This window comes from Balaenoptera borealis, assembly GCF_965194805.1.
Source record: "Balaenoptera borealis genome assembly, chromosome: 8".
NCBI classification, from domain to species: Eukaryota; Metazoa; Chordata; class Mammalia; order Artiodactyla; family Balaenopteridae; genus Balaenoptera; species Balaenoptera borealis.
The window spans coordinates 87,814,054-87,839,839 of NC_138865.1; the positions used below are offsets into that span (position 1 = coordinate 87,814,054).

General features: G+C 40.6%; 2 protein-coding genes and 1 long non-coding RNA gene across 7 annotated transcripts in view; 2 read left to right on the forward strand and 1 right to left on the reverse strand.

Moving 5' to 3' along the window:
* DCAF10 (DDB1 and CUL4 associated factor 10) overlaps nt 1–8,352 on the forward strand; it is a 56,248-nt gene extending 47,896 nt beyond the window's left edge. The window contains exon 8 of the mRNA XM_082403995.1: nt 832–8,352. Within this exon, the coding sequence (XP_082260121.1) occupies nt 832–993 (162 nt within the window). The 3' untranslated portion in view covers nt 994–8,352. The remainder of the gene's footprint in view (nt 1–831) is intronic.
* Nucleotides 1–25,786, forward strand: part of LOC309634297 — a 139,710-nt gene that overhangs the window by 55,385 nt on the left and 58,539 nt on the right. The gene's annotated exons all lie outside the window — the stretch shown is intronic.
* SLC25A51 (solute carrier family 25 member 51) lies at nt 5,484–23,987 on the reverse strand. Of its 5 annotated transcripts, none has more exons than XM_082404158.1 (3): nt 23,616–23,933; nt 19,654–19,776; nt 5,484–10,014 (listed from the first exon to the last, which is right to left on the reverse strand). In XM_082404158.1, the coding sequence occupies exon 3, from the start codon at nt 9,972–9,974 to the stop codon at nt 9,084–9,086; it is 891 nt and encodes a 296-aa protein (XP_082260284.1). In that variant the 5' UTR covers nt 9,975–10,014; nt 19,654–19,776; nt 23,616–23,933; the 3' UTR covers nt 5,484–9,083. The 5 variants fall into 5 exon arrangements, 4 of the variants coding, with proteins under 4 accessions (XP_082260284.1, XP_082260286.1, XP_082260285.1 ...); XM_082404160.1 differs by having other exon boundaries at nt 23,559–23,933; XM_082404159.1 differs by lacking the exon at nt 23,616–23,933 and adding an exon at nt 23,034–23,552.

A 25,786-nucleotide genomic window follows, 5' to 3' on the forward strand; every position in this document is an offset into this window, starting at 1 on the left:
CTAGAATGACATTTTCTTGTGTTATTTAACTGTGATTGATGGTTCATTTTGCCATACTATTTTAAATTTACTAGAAAAATGACAATCCTACTTGGGATCCTTTTTTGGGAAGTCACTGAAAAGAAAAATAGAGTGAATCCCTTTCAATTCAGATTGTTTTGAGAAATTAATCATCCTTTAGCTAACTTAACTAACCATAGCACTAATGATCACTATTTCAGTTATTCCTGAAATATGATTGACATATTTTGGACTATTTAAAAATAGATTTTTTTATTTAAAAGGAAGTGATTTTAATGATTTATATTTACATCAGTTTCCTATTACTGATGTAACAAATTACCACAAACTTAATGGTTAAAACAACACAAATACATGTCCACTGAGATTTCCTTCTAGGCCCTTCCCTTCTGGCAGAGAACATGAAAAGTGGTGCAGGCATTAGCATCACCAGGAGGGCTTGTTAAAACAGATTGCTAGGTTGACATCCAGAGCTGCTTATTTCACAGGTCTGGGGTGGGAGGCCCCATTCTGCATTTCTAACCAGTTCCCAGTTGATGCTGTAGGTCTGGGGACCACAGTTTGAGAACTAGGGATTTAGAAAATGCAGTTAGGGTTTAGATTTTTCATGGATGACAGTTCCATGGATCTCTGTGAAGATAAAGAAAGCCTGTTTGGAGAACATATTAACTTTGGAGCTTGAGAGATGGACAACCATGCATCCCATCAGCTACACCATCCTCCTTCAGCGAGAGCTAAGACTTCCCTATTTTTAAATGGTATTTAAGTTACTGAGCAGTTAATTACACTAAGATCATCTTATCTTCTCAGGAACAGACCTGGTGCTGTGTGCCTTATCTTCTAACTCCACGAGAGGAGCCGCTACAGAAACACGCTGTGAGCTCCAAACAGCTTCCAACTGCTGCGGACAAATTTGAAACAGGAACAACAGAAGCTCTAAGCAGAGCACAGACAACTCAGAACAGCTTTTAAACCCTTTTTGGGGGGAAACAGCTGTCTCCTTTGAAAGCTATTTAAATTATGGGTACATGAGGCTGCTGTGCTTACATTAACTTGCAAAAGCCCATCACTATAAAAGATTAGTTTTTGGGTAAAATGAAGGATCCAAATTTCACTGTAAAAGGATTACTTTATAAAAGTTAAATACAAAGTATCAGATCTGTTCTGAATACATTGTATTTATTCTTAGGCAGTTATTACTGAAGAGGTTTGTGTGTGTACATAATAAATGCATGTATAAAAGAAGGACTTCCTGGCCTTTATTGAAAGTTGCAGAGTATTGGCGGGAAAATCATGATCCCTACCCTGGTCACTTCAGGGGTGAGTAGACCACTCACTTTTGGGGCAGACTTAAGAAAAACATCAGTTCATCAGCCACCATGTTACTCACCAGCCCTGTCACAATCTGGTGTGTATTCTGGGCTTGAGAGAGAGGAGGTGGCCACCACGTCATTAGGACTAGTGGGAAGGATAAGTTAGTAATATGCCATAGGCCTGTATTCCCCTCTAGCACGTATTTCTGTAGTATCGTATGACTTCATGGCAGTCTAGAATAACTAGCATACTAAAAGAACTGAACTGAGTCTCTCAATATATTGTGACATCAAATATTGTGATAAACACCCTAATGATTTTTCTTAACATTTTATTATGAGATGTTCAAACATACAGCAAAGATGAAAGAATTTTACAAGATTCTACTGTCAACACTTTACTAAGCTTGTTTTATCAGTTATCCAATATTCTATCCATCCATCAATCCATCTTAATTTTTGATGTATTTTGATGAATAAATTGCAGATATCTGTACCCATCCTTTTAAAACTCCTCAGCAATACATATCATTAACTAAAGTTCAATATTTTTCTGTTGTAAAATTTCCATACAATGAAGCGCACAAATATTAACAGTATGTTTGCTAAATAAGCTTAGGCCAATGTATACACTTGTGTAACCCAAACCCCTATCAAGATATAGATCACTACCGTTACCCCAGAGGCAGAAAGTTCCTTCATGCCCCTTCCCAGAGTTAACCACTGGGGTTTTTTTTTTCCACCATATTTGCCTCTTCTAGAACTTCACATAAATGGAATCAGACATTATGTATTCTCCATGATGATTTTTAAAAGACAAATTCCTAAAAAATTCAGTGTCTCTGAAACAGGGAAAATAATAGTGATAAAGATAACACCTGGGATCAGAGTATGATTCATTCATTGAATAGGTATTATGAGAACCTCTAGTCCGTGGATACAAAGATCAGAAAGACAGCCCCTGCCCTCAAGGCATTCACACTGTCTTGAGGGATACAGCACAAACATCTTGGCCAGAGAGCTGGGGTTGAGACAGTCATCACGTGCCACAGGAGACCTAATCCAGCCTGGGAGCCAGTAGGGAATCAAGGGAAATTTAAGGTTTTACCTAGGAACTTGTCACAGGCAGCCAATGCTCTGTGTAGTCCACAAGCCTAGAATCTTATAACTCGAAATGATTTGTCCTTAAAAGGGCAGCTTTACAGTACTGAGCAGATGTAAGGCAAATCTGCTAAACAAAATAAAGAAACTATAAAAGGTACAAATTGAAATTAGGGATGTTTTCTTCTCTAGTTTGAGTTGATATACATTCAAATGTATTTAGCATTGCTTCCAAACATAAAAACACCACGCTTTTCTGTTCCTGGACCACAAGTGGCAGAATTTTTGAAGGGCTCCAAACAGCAACAGCAAAGCTTTAAATCTTCTTGGACTTTGCCTTAGCTTTCTCAAGGCTTATCACACCCATTGTATCTCCAAGTTTAGGCCCTCACCTCCTAACTCCTTTTCACTCGTTACCTTCATATTTTACACACAAATTACAAATGAAAAGTACCTGGATCCCTTGCATACCCACTTTTCCCTATTATCTGTCTTGAAAACTCTATGGCTCTTTTTCAGTGGGGAGTGAGAAGTGGGGAGCCCAAGAAAACCTCGAAATTTGTTTAATCACTCTTTTTCAGCAAAGTATGAGAGGGGTAAGGAAAGTTTGGAGGCTTCCTTTTTACCAACAGGAAAGGAGAAAGCTATATACCAGGTGCCTATGATGACCCTTGAAAGAAATTAGTTTTTTTTCCCTGTTATCATCTGAAACAAAAAGGTATATAGCATCTCAATGTAACTAAATGCATTCCCCCTTTTTGGTGTACTCTGTAAGGAGCAAGCCACTGCTGACTAATGACTGGTTCCTGAACTGAATGATGATGGTGAAAGGTAAAGCAACTACTGAGGTGGTCTCCTCTAAACAAAACAAGCCACTGCCTTCATGGCACTTCTACAGTAACAAAGCAGCAATGACACGCTAATTATTTTAAGGAATACTTTCTTCTTGTCCTTCTTGGTCAGCTTCACTCAGCTGAGATCCACAATTCACAAACAGTGCAAGAATAAGAAAATTGGAGCCTGTACATTGGAGTCCTGACTCGTACAGAGACTTGTCTCAGATTGGCTGGATATTTCTGAGAGTAAAGGATAGGTGAATGTATAACTGAATCACTTTGCTGTACACCTGAAACTAACACAACATTGTAAATCAACTCTACTCCCATATAAAATAAAAATTTAAAAAAAAAAAAGATAGCGAAGTGTTACACATGAAAGAGGAGAGCAAAGAAGAGCCTCATCATTTAGCTCATGTATGTTATGGGCTGAATGCTTGTGTCCCCCACGACCCCGAGCTTGCAGGTTGCAGCCCTGACCCGCAGTGTGATGGTATCTGGAGCGCAGCCTGTGGAAGTGATTAGGTTTAGATGAGGTCAAGAGGTTCTCTCTCTGCCATGTGAAGACACAGAAGTCTGTACACCAAGAGGTCTCTCACCAGGAACCAAATCTGCCAGCACCTTGATCTTGGACTTCCCAGTGTCTGGAACTGAGAAATATCTTGTTGTTTAAGCCTAAATATTTAGTCTATGGTATTTCATTATGGCAGCCCAAGCAGTGTTAAAATTTGTTTCTGAAACAACTTCCATGACCCATCAAGGAACTAAAGTCAGACAGGATATTCCAGAATGCTGTGATCCTAAATACTCGCACGTCCCTTCACTCTTGATTCTTAAAGAAACATTTGTCAGACATCTACAAGGTGTCAGGCACTGTGCCAGGAACTTGAAACTGTGGAAACTAGAGCAGAGTCCCTGCCTTATGGAGCTGACATTCAAAAGGGCCAAAGGCATCAAATGATGACAATATAATTAAAACAGGTAAGTGCTATGAAAACAGCACAGGAATGTGGCAGCACAAGAATATGTAAGAGGGGAACCTGACTTGGTCCTTAAAGTGTGAGCTGGCTTCCCCGAGGAAGTGACATTTGAGCTGAGATCTGAAGGCCTCAGTAAGAGTTACTGCGTGAACCAGGGGAGAGTGCAGGGTTCAGTGCAGCGGGACTCCACATGGGTAAGGCTGGGAGGCTAGAGAGTACAGAAGTCCCCACGGCAGTGGCTGGGCAGGGCAGTTTTAGCTGGAGATGACAACAAGGGAGACAGGGCCTGGATCGTTTCATCTAGAGAAATGATAGGAATATGAAGAATGGATTGAAGGCAGATGAGAATTTTGATAAATCCTATTTTATCCTCAATTTCTACTTCAAAATCACATATACTCATCTGGAGAAAAAGTTCCCTACTGGAAACTAGACGCTGAAGGGATTAAGCTGGGACCAGCCTTTGGAGACTGGGAGGCACTGCAGCTAGCAGACCTCCCTCCGGCCCCTCCCCCGTCACACCATGAGAAATGCTCTCTACTCCCCTCTGCCGACGGGTTACAATGACATTTCATCAGATGATGTGTCAAACCCCTTTTATGAATTCTAGAGTTCAGGATATTCACTTTTATACTGAATTTCTAAAAAAATTTCTAAAACAGGAGTGTTTTAGAAGCATTATATGGCAACTGCTCCCTTACTTGGTGGTCCTCATCAGGCAACCTCAACTATCCCTAGTCAGGAAGCACCTGAGAATTTAATGTGTAAACCAACAGTGTAGCTAATATGATTTCAGTCTCCTAACAGAAACAAGCAGTATGAAATCAAAAGCAGATATAAAAAACTCAAAATGCACAAACATCCAGATCATTTAGCTTGGGGGTAAGCATGACCTGAAGATACATAATTACAACAGAAAGTATTGATATACTGAATTTACCAAAACAGTTTATACTCAGTAGGGAAAAGTTTATTTCATTTGAGAACAACCTTTAAAAAGCAAAATGCTTTGTAGTTAACCTATCTAGAAAATTCACTTATCTGGAACTCCTCTTGACCAAACAAAATGGATAAATGAAGAACTGTTCTACCTACAAAGTTATCAGGTGAAGTCACTAATAGTCAAAGTAGTGTGCTGAATGTTTTACCAACAAAAAGACTAATAGACTAATCTACCACAAAAAGGAAAGTGCTACTAACCCTAACCCAACCACAAGGGAAGACCAGAAAAATGGACTTAAAAAAAAATTTATTCCAATCAGAAATACCAAAAGAAACACGTTAACTCTGAAACATTTAACAGATTTCATTTAAACTCATATAGTCACAAAACTCAAAATATCAAACAAAAACAACCACTTTCAATAATGAAACTTTAAAAAAGGAAACATGTAGACTCCTCCACAATTTGGGAGCCATTTAGGCAAGCAAATATTCACTATTAGGCAAAAAGACAGCATTAAAAACTAAAAATCCTCAGATTTAAGGGGAATGCCTATTCAAGTCTTTGATACACATTTATAAGCACGTGAGAAAACAAAGACTATTTTAAAAGAAACCAAGTCTGAGTGCTTACCCTTTCTTTAAATGTGATCTCCCACCTCGCTTCCATCTTGACTGCATGCCCCTCACATGACAGTACTTCATCTACACTGAACAGTGTTGGTCAACATGATTGGCTTACCATGAAGCCCTCCAGTACCACCCATTATCCTCTTATTAAGGTTTGTACAGCCTTATAACTGAGTATCACCACTGTAATCAAGCCAGGGAATTTCAGGTCTCCAAAGATGATTATATATGCACAATTCTGTCTCATTGCACAGTTCGTAATATATAGCAGGTGATTATATAACCAACCATAAAGTAAGATGAATATTGACTATTGAGACAAAAGTATCAACTTTGTCTCCAACCATAAATGAAACAAAGACACATACATTTGCCACCATATAGAGGTTGTGTTTACTCTGTAGTACAGTCCTGAGGGCTCATACCACTCTAAGGGTGTTAAGTATAGAATCCATAACACATTTCTGGTGGCATCAGAATGAAGTATATAGGAGGCAAGACCAGAAGTGCCCTGTGCTCATGAGCTGTCTGTGCCACGTATGTAACAGAAAGGCCACTTTTAAAGCTTTGCAGATAAAAGTTATTCACTCATGTTTGCCTTTTCAAAATTATTACCATACTAGTTCACGCTGAAGGCAAAAACGATAGTTAGAATCTCTTCCTTACTAATAACACATTTTGACTTCTTTTAAATTTCAGACAAAGCTGTTGGCTACCACAAGTTCTGTTGAGTTTTCTGTCAAATTTAAGGAAATGTAGGACAACATAAAACCAACCCTGGTAACGTATTTGCAGTTTGGTCTTCAAAAGCTGTAAAAAGTGACAAAGAAATCAAAAAATATGAGTTAAAACCATTAAAAAATATTTGTTTGTAAATGCCACGTTTGAGATAGCAGAAAAGGAAGCATCCTCCTTCAAATTCTCACTTCACTTGTATTTCACAAAAGTGCTTTAGAATTTAGATATCTATCACCTACATGGAGTGTATAGGCAAAAGGAAGCCCCGTGGAACTGAAGGCCAGTGGAGTCTACTCCCAGGGTCAGCGTGTGACCCCAGGCTAACTCACCAGCCACATGCTGAGCACTCAGATATGCCCAGAAGTGCTGGACACACACGTGAGCGAGGGGGTCAGGCACCACAGTGCCTTTGCCACTCACTCCTGAAATTCAACCCACTTGAAATCCTGACTCTATTCCATAGGCCAAAGGATGCTACTCTCATTTATTTCGTATCAAATTCTCGTTTTCTCAAATCCTTACATCTGCATCTTGGTTTCTAGAATTAACTGCCATTTCCAGCACAATGCTGTCAAACAAACAGAGCCTTTGTAAAGCTAGTGAGCTCCATGACTGCCTGGCAAATGCTCGACAACGCCTCCTAATCCTTCACAGCTGGAAGGAGGACGTTCCTGTCATTTGACCAGCCACCCTGCACTGAGAGGTAAACATCTTTTTTGGACTATCTGTCCAGAAACTGAGTAAACTACCATTGAGACCCTGACTTTATTTTGGTCAGCATGTGCACATATTCACATGCAATTACCCAGAATGATGAAAGACTGGTAATAAAACCCATGTGCTCTGCTCCATGTCAGATGCTGGAAGGTAATCTTAACTACATACTTACAGATGTGGATTTTTAAAAGATTGATAAACCACTTTTCTAGGATGTCTCGTATGTTGTGTTAGTTATTCAACTGGTGTATGAGTCACTTTGCCTTATTTATCTGGGAAAAAGTATTTTAAAATCTGATTCCTTTGACAAGTAAGTTTTTGTCTGTTAGGTAAGGGATAAGTATACTATCCACCAATCACCAACTTCTAGAATTTAAAACTAACCCTTCAAATATCTTTATTTAGGTTTTATCCTCTCAAACTGTCTTACTGTTTAAATGATAAAATGGTAAAACTGGGTTCCCAAAACGTAAAGATCATAACAGAAGTCTCTATTTCCAAGAGTAAAATAAAAAAGACAGCTTAACACTGTGGGGTGAAAGCTATCCTGAGTTTTTTTCCCCTTCCCCAGAACACTTAGAAACCAGAAAAAAAATCTAAGGTCCTATTAATAGACTTCCAAAATAAAATTTTATGGAAGCATTATGTTGTTTTTTTAAAGGGAGTTTCAAGAGAACAGGATACTTGACTATGACAAACTACTACTCAAAGGAAAAAATACCAAAACTCCAAAGCTCTTCACTAAGTTGGCAAGAACAATTCAAAGCTGAGCTAAACAGAATTGGATCTGTAATGCAATTACAGGTTTCCCCCGAATTCCTGTGGAACTTTTTGTAAGCCGAAATGGCATAGAGTGAGGAAGCAATCACCTTTTCTTGTAAAAGCAAAAATCATCTTCGTATTTCTTTTGGTTAGTGAAAACAGGTACTAATATAGGTCTTTTGTAAAAGCAAAGTGGCATAAAGGAAACTCTGGAGAAGCGGGGGATACCTGTAATATGAACCTTCTTAATGGGATGAAACACCTTTAACAAAATTTAAGTCTCCACATTTTTTGACAACGAAATAGTGAAATTAATATAAAAATATTTTGGGAAGGGTTAAGGTCATATTGAGAAATACAGAGAAAACTTTCTACCCTAGAAAGCAAAATGGGAGATGTCATTAGTTGCTTTAGTCTACCACGTCTAAAGAGAATTAATTTGGATAATGACCATCCCAACAGGTGCTTAGTTTCAAAACGAATACAATTTATCATGAAAATCCTATACATAATAAGCTGCTTTTCTTCTCTCTTCTGCTCCTTTGTCCTACCATGTGTATGTTTAAGTTAACAAAAACTACCCTTTGTAACTCCTCCTAAAAGCAGAGAAGAAATGGAGTAATAGAAGTAAGCCTGAGAAATCATGGGACCCTAAGAGCCTTTTCTCTGGCTGGTCATGGCCACTTATGCTTCAATACAGAAGACTTTCGGAAAAAAGAATCATGTATCTTGGCTGGTAGTTTCCTTGTCAAAAGCCATCAGATAGACAGCTATTAACCAGGCAATTAGCCTAAAGTTCTCAGATAATGACTAAAAAAATACAAACAGAACACCCTCCCCCAAAAAAACTCCCAAAAACCTTAAATTTTCCTACTGAAACCTTTTATTCTGCATTTGTTGGTGCTTAAGAAAAACAGCTTTGCCCGTAATTCATTGTGCCCTGGACTTATAACACCAACTTGTATTTGGCCAATTAGAAACAGGGCCAAACTGCATTCTTCTTAGGTCTATTCAGTTGATTAATGGCACTTAACTGATTTCTTTCATATAATCTTTAACAAGAACTCGTAAGTCGCATTAATTATGCCCCAAGAGATGAGGGACCGATGGTAATTCAGATGGGCACCTCTGAAAAGATTTGTCAGCTTCCTGTCCCGTTCTAGCCAGATTTTTTGGAAAACCTTAGGGAAAGACTGAAATTCCCCACCAATCTGAGATTGCATGCGAGTTTTTACAACATTAACCGGAAAAAACAAGATTCCCAACATGGCACCCAACAGGCCCCCGCAGATAAAATCATTGACCAAATGAGCACTGTGGGTTGTTGCCGTGGGCAGGTGCTCCTTGATGGGACCTCGAAGGCCAAAAAAAAGGACATTGCTGAATCCGTTACGGAAAAGAACAGGCACCAAGCCTCGATAATACTCTCTAATTCCATGGCATTTCAATGCTTTGAAAGCCTGATAAGTGTTTGTAAATTTGTCATGATGCTTGTGGTCTTGAAGCAATGTTTGAACTCTTTCCAATGGAGTGAAAATTGCTTCTGTCGTTCCTGCAAGTACTGCGGCCAGGCTACGGGTTGCAAACTCTGGGGTACTGATATGCTTACGGAGAAGGCAAGATAAATCCTCATAGAGACCAAACATAAGTGCCAGTGTAGTCGTCTTCTGCATTAAAGGGGGAAGGATTCCGCGATACAAGTTTCGAAATCCATCCCTCCTCAACTGAAGTACTGCATCCCGGGTTTTGATTCCATACAGCTGTTGCCGAAAGAGGACCTTCTGAATGGGAAATGTGATGGCTATATTGTTGAAAGCCGCACAGCAGCCACACAAGTAATGCCTCATTTCACTAACATTTGCAATATGAGGTGCTATATCTTGCTTTGAAGATGTTAGGATTGGTGGCCTCTTTTCATGAGCTTCTGAATCCATTGTGTTGCTTAAGATCTTCTTCAGGAAGGATTTTTTTAACCTACAAATAATAAAATGATAATAGGTAAACCTTTATATACAGTGCTAAACATATGAAAATTTCCCCTAATCCTTCCTCCAATTTCTGGACTCTATTACATTTTTCCCTTTTAAACTAGATCAGTATTTCTTCAAGTATTTTTGGAGGGCCCTGAGGCCCTTTCAGCAGTCCAGGAGGTCCTCCCCTTTCCAACTACATATCCATGTGAGGCTGGATTTTCTGCATATACTTCAACTAAAACAATTTATCACAACAGAACAAATGCAGAGGTAGATATGAGACTCCACCAACCTTTTAAGTCAGACATTAAACAGACTTACAAAACTGTAAAACATACTTATTAATTTTTTAGGGGGGAAATAATTATTTTTCATGAAAATGTGTTGATTATATTAACATGTAATGGGTTTATCATTGTTAAAGTGAATTAATAAATATTTTAAAATTTTGTTTTTATTTCTAAGACCATGAATATTAATCCATACAAATAAAGGCTCTTTGGGGTCCACAAAAATTTTTTAAGTGTAAAGTGGTCCTGAGACCAAAAAATTTGAGAACCACTGGACTAGTTCATATGTAATGCCTACACTACATAATGGTACATGCTATTATCCTTCTGAAACAAAGTCCTCTCATGAGAAATAAAATAGCAAGACATACATTCAGTCATTCTGTTCACTAACACTTACTTAGTATCTACTGTAAACTAGGCCCTCTGCTAAGTGCTAGAGATTCAAAGACAAGGAACTTGCAATCTAACAGAAGGCTCTGTCAAGGTATACAATCACTCCACAGTGTAATACCTTCTATGATAAATATATACTATGGGAACACAGGTAAGGGACAGTGAGCATATACTTTGTGAGGTGGAGGCTGGGAGAACAGGGTCAAGGAAGGCCTGCAGGTATATACTAAGCACAATTTTCACATATTTAATGCTCAAAACAACTCCATAAAGTAAACATTATTTTCCCAGTTTTACAAATGGAAAAACCAATACTCATCTTCATCCAAGGTACAGTTAGTAACTGGTGGAGCTGGCATCTTGAAATGAAGTCTGCCTCCAGAGTTCATGTTCCTGCTGTCATACCACAGATGGCAATGACTTTGGGAGGCTGCCCTGGGACAAAGAGTGGCTGTACCAGACCATGCTGAAAAAGATTTGAAGCCTAAATACACAGGCTTAGCCCACTGAGTGGAATGAAGGCAAGGTCCTACCCCTAGAATACATCTGCTTTCTAAAATGGCAAGATCATTCCTTGCCAGTCATCTATAACCTGATTAAAAACAAGCAAAGCAATTAACAGACGCTTTCCGAAGATGTGCAAATGGCCAACGGACATATGAAAAGATGCTCAACATCACTTATTATCAGAGAAATGCAAATGAAAACCTCATACCCATTAGGACAGCTACTATTAAAAAAAAATAAAAGAAAATAACAAGTGTTAGTGGGGATGTAAAATGGTGCAACCACTATGGAAAAACAGTATGGCAGTTCTTCAAAAAATTAAAAATAGAACTACCATATGATATCATCACCAATCCCACTTCTGGGTATATATCCAAAAGAATTTATTGTAGGGTCTCCAAGAGATATTTGTACATCCAAGTTCACAGCAGAACTATTCACAAATAGCCAAGAGGTGAAAGCACCCCAAGTGTCCACTGACGAACGAATGGATAAACAAAACATGGTATGTACGTACAACAGAATATTATGTGGCTTTAAAAAGGAAGGAAATCCTGTCACATGCTACAACATGGATGAACCTTGAGGACAAGTGAAATAAGCCAGTCATAAAATGGCAAATACAGTGTAATTCCACTTATATGAGGTACCTAGTCAAATTCATAGAGATGAATAGTGGTTATCAGGGGCTGGGGGAGGTGGGAACAGAGTTATTGTTTAATGGGTATAGTTTCAGTTCTGCAAGATGAAAAATTTCCGGAGATCTGTTTTATAACAATGTAAATATACTTAATGTTACTGAACTTACACTTAAAATTGGTTAAGATGGTAAATCTTATGATTTTTTATTTTTAATTTTTTTTTAAATTTATTAATTTTTTTTTGGCTGTGTTGAGTCTTCATTGCTGCGCGTGGACTTTTCCTAGTTGCAGCGAGCGGGGGCTATTCTTTATTGTGGTGCGCGGGCTTCTCATTGCGGTGGTTTCTTTTGTTGTGGAGCACGGGCTCTAGGGCACACGGGCTTCAGTAGTTGTGGTGCGTGGGATCAGTAGTTGTGCCTCGCGGGCTGTAGGGCGCAGGCTCAGTAGTTGTGGCGCACGGGCTTAGTTGCTCCACGGCATGTGGGATCTTCCCAGCCCAGGGCTCGAACTCGTGTCCCCTGCATTGGCAGGTAGACTCCCAACCACTGCGCCACCAGGAAAGTCCCTGATTTTTTTTTTTAACCACAGTTTCAATTATAAATAAATAAGAACAAAATAAGTCAGGTAAACCATCTAGCTCTTTGACTTATGACAAAAACAAACAAAAAACAAGTTCCTTTTTTTCCCCCTCTCCATACACACACGCTGCTGTAAACCGCTAAGCATCAGGACAAAAGGTGTTAAAGAGAAATGTCATCATGTGACGGTAGAGCAGAGTGAGGCACATAATCAGAAAGCATCAGTTCTTGAGGAGCTTATATGTGCAGGAGCCACAGACATGTAACATAAAATATGGAACACACATACACGACTCTAATTTTCCTTCTAGAAATATAGCCTAGGGAAATAATTATTAACAAGAGAGGTAGACAAAGACTCAACTATAGGACAATTACAATGCTCTTAACAGAAATACGGAGTAAAAATTAAATGCGCAACAGTAAGGGACACACTGCATAAATTAAGATGTAGCCACCTGATGGGATGTCATATAGGTACTAAAAATAAAGGAGTATTTATATTTCAGGTTCAGTATATTAATTTTGAATTTTTAATAGTATTAATGAAGTTTCAGATAGCAGTGAGTCCTTTTTTTGATCAATAAAGTGTTACAGAAGAAAAAATAAAGGAGAATATTTTTACTGACATGGCACAATTCTGTTTTTATCAATATACATATAGAAAAGCCAAAATAAGTAGTTTACATTTTCTAATTTCATAATAATGCTGTATTTTCCTTTTCTATATTTTTCAAGTTGAATTTGTCTCAATTTACTCTGTTTTCAAAAGTTGGAGACTGAAAAAACTAAGGTCTAATCAGGACAAGGCCAACAGTGACAGAAGGATGTGACAAAGTTCCCAAGTGAACAAAGGCAAATTGCTGTACCTCTCTGAGGCTGTTTCCACAGTTTTAACGGGCCAATGCCACCCACCCTGCACACTGGGGCAGAAGTCAGCTGAAGAGTACAGTGCACCAGGTCCCACTGCTGTTCTGGGGACACAGTGGGCACTGTACTGTTTGTTGTATTTGCTTCATTCAGACTTACAGGATAACATTATCAAGAAGACTTTCATTTACTTTTGTTGGGAATTTCTTCTTCTTCTTTGCCTGCTTTTACACTGGCCTCCTCAGTATACTAAGAGATTTTAATTCAACCAACTTATCCAACTCCTTAACGTTCAGAGATTAGAGATAAAAGGACGCTGGCCTCGGGAGATACGACATGCAAACAATTGGACCACAGTGTGGTAAATGCAACCACAGAAATACATAGAAGGTATAAAGGCCCCACAGAGGAAGGGGTCATTAATTAGCTGTCTGGAGGGAAAGACAGAGGGGCCTGAGGGCTCTGAAAGGTGAATAGGACTCTGGATGCACCTAAGGGTGAGGCACATTTTAGCCAAAGGCAGCACAGGCTAAGGTGTAGGCCCCGTGTCAAAGGAGCAGCGGCATCACATCCCTGAGAAGGGTGTCTGGCTGGAGCTTTAATGTGGGTGCGAGATGGATGGGTGGCAGACAATGATGGAAAAGCAGGCTAGGACCTGCATTATCAGAGACCCTAAGGATGATCCCGAGACCCTCTGATGCTACTATGTACTATTTTTTTCCTTTCTCATGTGAAGCTAATAGAAACATTATTTTCCTAAGCATGTTACACCTAGATCTGTGTGCCCTTTTCCTAGAAGACAGACTACATTAAGAAGAAAATGTAACATCTGTACACTCTAGCCCAATGCCTCTTTGTTTGCAGTTGGAGCTGGCTTGCTATCACATTTCTATTAGAAAAGATAAACATGCCCTCAGTTGAGAAGAATTATGCCTGGAAACCACTGCAGGCCTGAAGTCTGCCATAAGGACGGTAATAAAAGGGGTCAGGAATCTTCTCCCCGCTATCACCTGGTCACACCTGTAGAACTAGACAGCACCAGAGCTCCAACCTTTCACTGTCCACCCCCAACACCAGGGCAGCCACACTATCCCTGGGCACCAAAACTCTGTGTTCATTTGAATAAACCTCACCTTTGGCAGAGGCTGGAGGAGTGGGACTTGTCTCTAAATGCTGCTTAGCACTATCATGATGGGGAATAAAGGGACAGTAAAAAAACTGTCCCCTGACATTCTAAAAATTTGTTCCACTGCAATTTAAATCATCAAAGGAAGGTCTGGCTCAGAGAGAGGAATTATTTCTAACTTTGGCAGGTATTAAAGCAGTTAGATTATGAAGTCACCAATATGCTTCACCAAGAGGCCAGAATCCTTGGAGCTGGGCTGCTCGTAGATCCAATAAAACAACAAATGAATCATTTAAACAAAAATTCACAAAAGAAATGTATATTACTTTAGAAAAAGTTACACATTAAATTTACACATTAAAAATACATTTAATAGAGCAGGACTTCCCTGGTGGCATAGTGGTTAAGAATCTGCCTGCCATTCCCTGGTGGCGCAGTGGTTAAGAATCCACCTGCCAATGCAGGAGACACAGGTTTGAGCCCTGGTCCGGGAAGATTCCACATGCCGCAGAGCAACTAAGCCTGTGCGCCACAGCTACTGAGCCCGTGTGCCTCAACTACTGAAGCCCACGCGCCTAGAGCCCGTGCTCCCAACAAGAGAAGCCACAATGAGAAGCCTGTGCACCACAACAAAGAGTAGCCCCCACTCGCAGCAACAAGAGAAAAGCCCGCGTACAGCAACGAAGACCCAACACAGCCAAAAATAAAATAAATAAAATAAAATAAATTTATATTAAAAAAAAAAAAAAGAATCCGCCTGCCAATGCAGGGGACACGGGTTTGAGCCGTTCCAGGAAGATCCCACATGCCACGGAGCAACTAAGCCCGCTCACCTAAAGCCCATGCTCTGCAACAAGAGAAGCCACCGCAATGAGAAGCCCACGAACCGCAATGAAGAGTAGACCCCGCTCGCTGCAACTAGAAAAAGCCCGTGCGCAGCAGCAAAGACCCAACGCAGCCAAAAATAAATACATTAAAAAAAAAAATGAAATAATGCTATTTGCAGCAACATGGATGACCCTAGAGATTATCATACTAAGTGAAGCAAGTCAGAAAGAGAAAGACAAATACCATTTGATAACACTTATACATGGAATCTAAAATATGATACAAATGAACTTGAACTTATCTTCCAAATAGAAACAGACTCACAGACACAGAGAACAGACTTATGGTTGCCAAGGGGAAGTGGGTTGGGAGAGGGATGGTGTGGGTGTTTAGGATTAGCAGATGCAAATTATTATATAGAGAATGGATAAACAACAAGGTCCTACTCTATGGCACAGGGAACTATATTCAATATCCTGTGATAAACCATAATGGAAAAGAATATGAAAAAGAATGCATATATGTATAACTGAATCACTATGCTGTACAGCAGAAATTAACACAACACTGTAAATCAACCATGCTTCAATAAAATAAACTAAAAAAAGACATTTAAAAAAGATGTATATTTTTTTAAGAGAAAAATAAAATTGTAAATTAATTAAATACACATACATCCTCTCCTCCAGGCTCACGGTCCCAACCCAGGTCCTCTTCATCTCCTGCCTGACTACTGCCAAAGGTTCCTTACCTAGTAAGTACGACTCTAGTCACACACTCCATCCCATCCCCACCAACCTATACATCATTTAAAAAATACACAAAAAGAACACACCACTAAGTGAAAAAGGTGTACAACAATGTGCTTAAAAACCTGCTAACAACAGCAGATATCACAATGCTTTGAATGGTTTTGTAGTATTCTATTGAATGGATATATTACATGTAATTTACTCTATCTCCTATTTATGGTCACTGTTTTTTCCTTTTTTCCTTTTAAACAATGCTGCAACGGGCAACTCTGTACCTACACCTGGTGAACTCTCACAAGTTTATCTGTAGGGTAAATCTTTAGAATGGACTGCTGGCTCAAACAGTAATACATTTTATTTATTTATTTATTTATTTATTTATTTATTTATTTTTTTTTAATATATTTATTTATTTATTTAATTTATTTGGTTGAGCCTGGTCTTAGTTGCAGCTCCAGGACTCCTTAGTTGTGGCATGGAAACTCTCAGTTGTGGCATGCATGTGGGATCCAGCTCCCTGACCAGGAATGGAACCCGGGCCCCCTGCATTGGGAGCGCAGTCTTATCCGCTGCACCACCAGGGAAGTCCCTATTTATTTATTTTTTTAATTTAATTTTTTTATTTTTGGCTGCGTTGGGTCTTCGTTGCTGCATGCGGGCTTTCTCTAGTTGTGGCAAGTGGGGGCTACTCTTCGTTGCGGTGTGCGGGCTTCTCACTACAGTGGCTTCTCTTGTTGTGGAGCATGGGCTCTAGGCGTGCAGGCTTCACTAGTTGTGGGACGCGGGCTCAGTAGTTGTGGCTCATGGGCTTAGTTGCTCCGTGGCATGTGGGAACTTCCTGGACCAGGGCTTGAACCCATGTCCCCTGCATTGGCAGGAGGATTCTTAACCACTGTGCCACCAGGGAAGCCCAGGAATACATTTTAATTTGATAGCTACAGCCAATTGCCCCCAGAAAACTTACTGTGATTTATATTTCCATTAAGTGTATGCCAGTCCCAGTTGCCCTACCATTTCCAGCACCAGGTATTAAACAGTAATTTCTGGGGCTTCCCTGGTGGCACAGTGGTTAAGAATCTGCCTGCAAATGCGGGGGACATGGGTTCGAGCCCTGGTCTGGGAAGATCCCACATGCCACGGAGCAACTAAGCCGTGTGCGCCACAACTACTGAGCCTGCGCTCTGCAACAAGAGAAGCCACCGCAGTGAGAAGCCCATGCACCGCAGCAAAGAGTGGCCCCCACTCGCCACAACTGTAGAAAGCCCAGGCGCAGCAATGAAGACCCAACGCAGACAGACAGACAGACATACATATATACATACATAAATAAAATTCAGCGTTTTTCATTTTTATTCACCATTTGAGTTTCTTTTAGTACTGTAAAATTTCACATTATCCATTTTTCTATAGGCACTTTGTTTTTTTCCTTGTTGATTTGGAAAATTTCTTTGTGCATGAAGAAAATCAATCCTAGTTATATTAATCAAGTTGTGGCATATACTTTCCCTACTTTGTATCATTTTTGTGATGCTGAAGTTCCTAATATGGATATGAAATCTACTGATCTTGGCTTCTAGGTTTTGTGTCCTTCATAGAAGGCCTTCGTTATTCTAAAATCATAAACAAGTAATCCATGCTTCCTTCTACAACTTCTATGGTTTCATTTACCATCTGTATTTTAATTTCTCTGGAATTTCAGTATAAGGAATGAAGCAAAGTTAAGAGATTGCCTAGAAACTGACTGATGAGCCTTCTTTTCCTCACTGGTTAGCATCATCTAAATACTCACAAGCATCTGCATTTATTTCTGCACTCCACTCTGTTCCACAATAGCCTTGTATTTCTTCTCTAGGTCCAACTGATTTTAACCTACTGTAGCATCAGAATAGATTTCATCATCTAGTAGGGCTTTCCCTTTTACTCTTGTCAGAATCATCAGTTTTCCAGGCTCTCACACTTTTCCAGGTAAATTTTAGTGTATTTTTGTCATATTCCTCCCAAAAATCTTGGTATTTTATAGCAGAAGTGACTTTATAAATTTAAAGTACTGTCACTTTTTCAAAATTGAACCTTAAAAAAAAAATTGTACCTTACAAGGATGTGATATCTTCCTGTTTACTTGTTTCTTTTTACAAACCTTAGCATTTAAAATTTTTTCATATAGACCTTCAAAGGTATTTTACCTTTTCAGTCCCTATTATGAAAGGGTTCTTTTCTTCCAATTAATTTTCTAACTGCTTTTTGTCTGCATATGAGAAAGCTACCAATTCCTGTGTATTAAAGTTAGAAGCAGCCAATAGTCCTCTATTTCTCAGTTTTTTGGTGGATTTGCTTGTTTCTACTATATATCACAAATAATTCTGCCTTCTCCTTTATAGTATGCATCCTTTCTTCTTATTGGATTGGCATATACCTCCTGAGCAAAATTAAATTATGGTAATAGTAAACATCCTTATACTTTGACATCTGTGACAACTCCACAGGGATTAACTGTGAAGCATGACACCAGCTTTTGGTTTGAGGAGGAAGTTCTTGTCATCTGAGTGTTCATAATCCAAGTCCTAGCAGTTTCAAGTTTACAGAGGGAAACAAGTCATCATGACACAAAAATATTCACTAATCAATTGGCCCATATAAAATTTGTTCCCTCTCAAGTAATATTGCCTGTTTGCCATCTATCCCTGCCCATCTTTAGGACTGTTCTGCAAACATGAAGTGGAGCATGTCTTCCCAGTACTATCATATAATTTCATCTGACAAATTACACTATAACTCCCAAAACTTCATTCTGCATTCATTCTAAGAATCAGTATATCTGCAATTATAATTGAAGCCCCTGCCCCCTGTTACTTACTAGGAAATTGTGTTTCCCATTAAAAATGGATTCCATTTTTCTAGTACTAATGGTCAACTGATAATAAGGGTCTCCTAGAATTTCCAAACACGGGAGGGATACACACTGATTCCTGTTTTACTACCACCTCCATCCCTTTCCACTGCCACTAAGCCAGGAATCTATCTTGAACTTTGGTCAGATGCTTTTACGGAGCTACTAAGAAGATCATACGGATACTGGAAACAGAGCCAGTGTAACATTTAACAGATACAGTTAATTGCCTGGGTTCAAATTCTGGCTCCACTACAAATCTATTGTGTGACCTTCAGCAAGTTACTCAATGTCTCTGTGGCTTAGTTTCCTCGTTTATAAAATAAGAATGTTACCTACCTCATAGGCCAGCCAATTAACTGAATTAATACACGTGAAGCACCCAGGAAAGTAGTCTACAGCACAGTAGGTGGCTCAACAAGGATAAACTATTATTATTGTTCTTTTCTGATGTATTTATTTGGTGTATACCTTAGTGTATTTCTTGCCCTTGCAATATGGAGGTGAATCCTACTTGGCCACAGTGAAATATTCCTTTAATGTATCACTAAATACAGTTTGCTAACATTTTATTTTAAAATTTTAAAATTTCACATCACTATTCATAACATACCAAGTTTCCAATTTCAGTACTATCTTCATGTCAAGTTCAGGTGTCAATGTCCCACTGGCTTTGTAAAAGAAATCTGTCATTTTTCCTTCTTTAAGCTGGTGAACAATTTAAATCTTATAATTATCTTTTTCTTGAAAGTTAAAAGAATTCACCTGAAACACCATCTGGGACTGGTGTTTTGGGGGATGGTAGCTTTTTGATAACCTTCTCAATTTCTTCCATTGTTAGGTCTGTTAGGTTCTCTCTTCTGGAGTCAACTTTGATAACTGGATTTCCTTTAAGAAAAAAAAAAAAGTCTGGTTTATTTATATAGTCTTATAAAGCACTTGTTGTTTTAAAAAAACACTTCTAATCTTGTGTGCCTATATTCCCTTTTTTCTTGAGCAGGGTAGTCAGTTTACCTAATTCACATTCCTCTCATCCCAGCAAAGAACCAGTTCTTAAATTTACCAATTTTACTATTTTTCAGTTTTTAAATTTGTTTTTCCTCTTTATCATCTCATTTCTCCTGCTTTGTCTGGGTTTATTTTCTTCTAATTTACTGAAGGGAAATTTCTTATTTTTATTTATTCTTTGTTTCATAATTTGAGTGTTTAAGGCTATGTATTTTGCTTTAAGCAAAACCTTCACTATTACTTTTTAAGACAGTCCATGGAGAATTTTGGTCTAATTGGCAGTCACCTTACCATCTGTACCATCTAGTGTTTCTTCACCACAGTGGCTTTGACCTGGGGTGATATGCACCCTTTCCAGAGTCCAAGCCTGTTTAGGCTTCGTGCATCGCAGCATATCCTTAATTTATGCTCCGGAGAAGAGCATCTTTCTCGTGGCCCACAGGAAAGATCCTGCAGGGATGGACCCTGATATCTGGCAACTAGCCTCCAGTCTTAAAAGGTTTGATGACAAGTACACCTTGAGGTTGACCTTCATCAGTGGCAGAACAAAGCAGCAGCAGGCAGCCAAGTTCACCAAGTCCATTGCTAAGTTTTTTGACCACAGCAGGACACTGGTCATGATGCATACGAGCCTGAAGTATCCAGGCTCCATAACAGTCTCACCCCAGAAAGACAAATAAAATAGCCACTTCTAAAAGCAGCCATCTTTCTGCTGGATCATGCTGAAATACAGGGTGAGGGGGAAAGAAACTGAGATCTTAAAATGAAGAAAGAAAGGTTAAAAATGTCCCTGTTTTGTTCTGAACTTTTAGTCCATCCAGGAAAAACAGGATTTTCCAGCACAGATATGAGAAGTTGTAGCTCTGATATCTAGGTGGGAACTCCCTAACCTGCTGCTCCCATTGTTTTGACGTGCTTTTCTAGAAGAGCATTTTTCCTAAAAGCTGTATAGACTTCCTCAACACCTGAATTACCTCATGTAGTATTAGCACTGTGCCAAGGAGCATCTGAAGACTCAATTTTTAAACTTGTTAACTTGTTGCTGACTAATTGTGCTAACTCCCCTTTCAACAGCTGTTTCCCTTAATTCAGATACAACTCCTTATGTATGATAGCTGTCCTTCACACACAGCTTTTGTGAGTATGCATAAATCTGACTTAGGGAGAATTGAAAAAACAAACAAACAAAAAAACCCCCACAGCTTTTTAATTTGTTCAAAACAGACATTCTGTCTGTTACATTTTGTGCTCTTAACCAGTGAAAGGAATCAATGGCATTTTAAGAAAAATTGTTCTATACATGCTTGAGAAGTTTGCCAGGGTACAAAGTTTGATAATTATTAATCAATTAGTCTTCTACATCCTTACTTCTTATCATTTCAGCTGCCAGACAGGAGTTTAAACTCTTATCAGTACTATACTTGCCAATCTAAGATTAACCAACATTTAAAAAACAATTTAGCATAGAAATACTTTATGTAATGCTTTGCTCTTCTTCAGTTTCAGGACTAAATGTTAAAATCAACAGAAATATCCAGATTTATGTGTTATTATACCATAACACGTTGTGACAATTTATGAATGTAAAAAAGTTTCATTTTTACATACTGAACACATAACAATATATTTTAAATTATAAAGTCACTACCTACCAGCTGTTTAACAATATATGTTCCTTGATAACACAAACCAAGTTACTTATACACTGAACAACAAAATTTTGTCCATGTTCACTTTTAATTTTTACTGGAATGGCACTTGCATTACTTTCCAAAATTTTGCAAATTAAAGTTACTTCAACTAGTTTTGTCATGATTCTTTGGGTCTGTTATTAAACAGATAGAAAACTGTGGCTAACAGAAGTTAGCCAGTCACTTATTGACCGCTGTACTGAACTATTCTAAGAAATTTAAAGAACATTAGTGTACATTTAGGGTCTCAGATTTTTAAAAACAGGCCTGGACATAGGAGAAAGGAATGTAATGAAACCTTTCCAGACTTTACAGATTTAAAGCTTTCCCCCTCATTTTGTCCTACACACCAGGATCGTGTGAATAGGTTCTTAATTTGGCAAGAGAAGAAAGGCTAGTGTGCACAGTATTCTGTAGCAATGGACTTTAAAATTTTTCATGTTTATTCTGTGAACATGACTAAATTTCTTTGTTAAACTTTTCTCTAGATTTAAATTCTTTAACATGTATAATAATTCTTTGCAATTTATTGCAAAATTTATCTACCATAACTTTACATTTGTTTGCTACCTAAAACACTCAACCTATGTCAACATTAGGAAACAAAGTTAATTAAGCTGACTTTTAAGCAACTCCAAGTGTCAAACTTCTGTGGCATAAGAAAACAGTGTAAAGTCTAAATGCTCACTGTAATTTATAGCCCACGTGGATAAGACCGAGATGTGATCCATCACAAAGGTCTCTGTGCAAAAACTGGGGAGAAAGCAACTGTAATTCTCAAAGGATGTTAACTCCCACAAGTCAGCAGGTCTGAGTCAGCATTCAGGACAAGATTAAACTGGGTTCTAGTCCTAGTTAGGACACTATCTTGTTACTATAAATACAAAGCAATGTCTACAATTTAAAAATCCATTTCTCTGGGCTTACTTTAATCTACCAAAGGAGAGACCAGACAAGTCCACTCCTCTTAAAAGTAACAACTTGTGATCTTTCCCCGAGATGCACTCAAGGTGACTCCAGATCCAAAGCGCCCGACCTGTGCTCTGGAACCACTAGCGGACCTGAACGGTCCTAGCACCCTTTGATTTTATGGAATCCTTTCGAAACAAGGTCAGAGGAAGCTCAGACTAGAAAGGGCACTACACACTTATTTAAGGTTTTCTGTTTCACAGATTGCAGGCAGAGAAACAGAAGGTGGGGATTAAGACCAGCCGTGTACAGCTCTAAGGAGCAAACAAACAAACAAACAAAAAGGGTAAATATAGCTGAGGCACCGACACGCTCCACCTAGATAAGCTTAATACTAAATAATTGGTACAGAGATTTTCAGTTAACAACAATGCCCCCCGCATCTCCAAAAAAAGCACTGTACCACCGAGTTTCCCACAACGCGAAGCAACATGGTGTCGCAGAATAACCATTGTCTGGCTGTGTGGCTGAACTTACCGCTCTCCAGGCGTCCATTTCCCCGGTCTGTGGTAAGGGGGAGGGGAGGGTGGCGGACGGGGTCGACCAGGCCCCTTCCGTCCCGGACATTCAACGGAGCCAGGGGTCCCGGAATCCCAGACCCCGAGGGGGCAGGCTCCCTTCCGCGGTCCCAACGCCGCTCTCCCGGGCCGCAGGCAAAGCCCGGCCCCTCCCCGCCCCGCTCTCGATGCGCGCCGGGAGGCACCTTCCTTCCCGGGGCGCGCCCAAATGAACGCACTGCCTCCTCCGCCGGAAAGGCTCGTTCCGGCAGTCGGACGGCGCTCCTGGCCCAGCGAAGCCCGGCAGCGGGCGGCAGAGCTGGGAGGCAAGAGCTGGGCCCTGAGGCTGCAGGTCCCACCCGGGATGGCGCGCGCGGGAACGGCGGGGCGCCCCGGGGGGGCGCACTGCGCGCGCGCGCGGCGGGGCGGGGGGTGAGTCCTCAACGGCCGCGCCAGAGGGCCGTGCAGGCGGCCTCCTCAGACCCTCTTTCGTACTTCCACTCACTCCACGCGGAGGCCGGGGGAGCCCCGTGCTTTCCTCTCGGCCGCTTCCGGTACTCACCCATCGCCCCGGGCGCCCGGCTCCACGCCCGGTAGCGACCCGCCTGCAGGCTGGCGAGCTCGCGAGCCCGCGAGCCACCGAGCCGGCGCAGGCGCAGACCTTGACCGACCCGAGCTCAGGGCGGAGCGTGACGCGCTCTTTTCCGCCGAGCCCGGTCACGTGAGGGAGACGCTGCGGCGCCGCCTCTCTCTAAACCCTCGGAGGGTCGAGTGACGCCGGCCAACTCCTGGCAGCGGTTCGGCGCGGCAGGGCAGGTGTAGGGTCACCCATCACACCTATTGTCAGGCTTTCGGGTTCCGCTTGCTGGAATACCGTACCCTTGCTGCCGTACGGTGGCCTTGCCGTGCCACAAACAGCCAACGCGTTCTCTAGTGCGCAGCCTGCGGGAGGACCACTGGGAAGTGATAGTGTGGGTGGCAAGCGCACGTGCGCCTAGGACTTGAAAGTCCCCGCCTCGCTTCCCTTTGTATCCTTGGTTAGATTTCATCAAACCCTCGGAGTGGCCTTGTGTCAGCTACTGATACTGCAGTTCACAGAACACCTGTGTGTACTTTAGAATATACAAATCATTAAAAAACACTGTTTCTTTTCAGTCTCAGACAACTTGCACGTCTTGGACTTCACCCGGAGTTAGGAGGCCTAGGTCAAGTCATAGCCCTGACCCTTGCTGGGGGTGACCTCGGACAAGTCACTGGTCCCTGAGCCCCAGATCTCTGAAAAGTAACGCCGGCCTTGCATGCATCCTTTGGCCCTTGTAAGAATCACTGGGAATAATGATCTGACTCTAACTTATAAACTGGAAGGCACACAGATGTGAGGGGTTGAAGGGAACGGAAAGGTCAGCCTGGAGAGCAACAACGAGGCTCCTCAGGAGGCTCATCCAATATGTGAAGCGTATGCTCTTCACTTGGGATTAGTCCAATAAGCAACTCCACTGGAGTGAAATACGGTATGGCTATAGGTGGGTGGCTCTCCTGGCCCACTTCCCCTGAGAGCACTTTGTAGATATTGACTCCAAAATTTTGTCTCATCTGCTTGAGCTGGCCTGATTAACTGCTCCTTGGGATGTGAGAGATCATGCTACCTAATTTCAGCAAATGTTCTGCTGAGGTACCTACTGTGTGCGCATTGTGTTCTCTTCGGGGAACTTAGAGTCCAACGAAGGATATAAAAACAAAAACTCTGGAAGCTCAGATGCATGAGGGGCCTTTCCCCTTAAGAGAGAACTAGGGATGGCTTCATAGGGGAGGAGGTGTTTGAACTGTGCCTTGGAAGATGAATGAGTGGAACTTGGACTAGCAGAGAAAGTCATAGCAGCAGGAGATAAGATTGTAAAAGTCAGGTGGTGGGGTCTGATAGTGCAAATATTGACTGTCAGATGCAGGCACCTGGCATCTAATTAGTGTGCAGAGATAGATTTGGGGCTCCACAGGATAATGACAAGGCCACGCAGTAGCTTGGAGTGTTTAAAATCGGGCAACAGTTGGGGAAAGGCATTTATGTCAGAATTATGTTTGCCCTGTCTTGTGTGAACTCCTATTCAGATGTATTATTCGAAAAATAAATAAATCAGGCAGGCATCCAGCATGTTCATAAGCATAAATAATTCATTTCAGATTAGAATAGAGAGGTTATTCTCCTGTGGTAAAACCCGAAGAGGAGGCAAAGATTGAAATTAAACACACAACTGGGGGACAACAGACTTGAAAGAGTAGGGGAATCCAGGTTGACAGGCACACGCGTGTCTGGAGCTGAGCCAGTCCGTTTCTTTTATGCTGCAGGTCACAGCGCTGGCCTCTGCTCCTCCAGCTCTTAGTTCCTCGTCAGAAACCTCCCAGGTCCTTAATTGGCTCTTCTTGGGCATATGAATGTTGGAGATAAAAAACCTCTATTTTCTGATTCAGGATTCATCATAAAGTTATCCTTTCATTTTTCTGTCCTCATCCACTCATTGTTTTATTCATTCTTCAGTCTCTTATTAAACTGTTTTCCATACCTCCAGCCTCCATATCAGCTGTCGGATAACATCCTCTAACTCAGTTTTGATCATCTCAGTCCTCAGCTTAAAAACTTCCAGGGGTTCCCTCTTGCCTCCTCAACAAATCCAAACTCCTTAACTTGGCTCACGGGCTCTCGATGTCCTGGCCCCTCTACCTAATCTGTTCACCTCG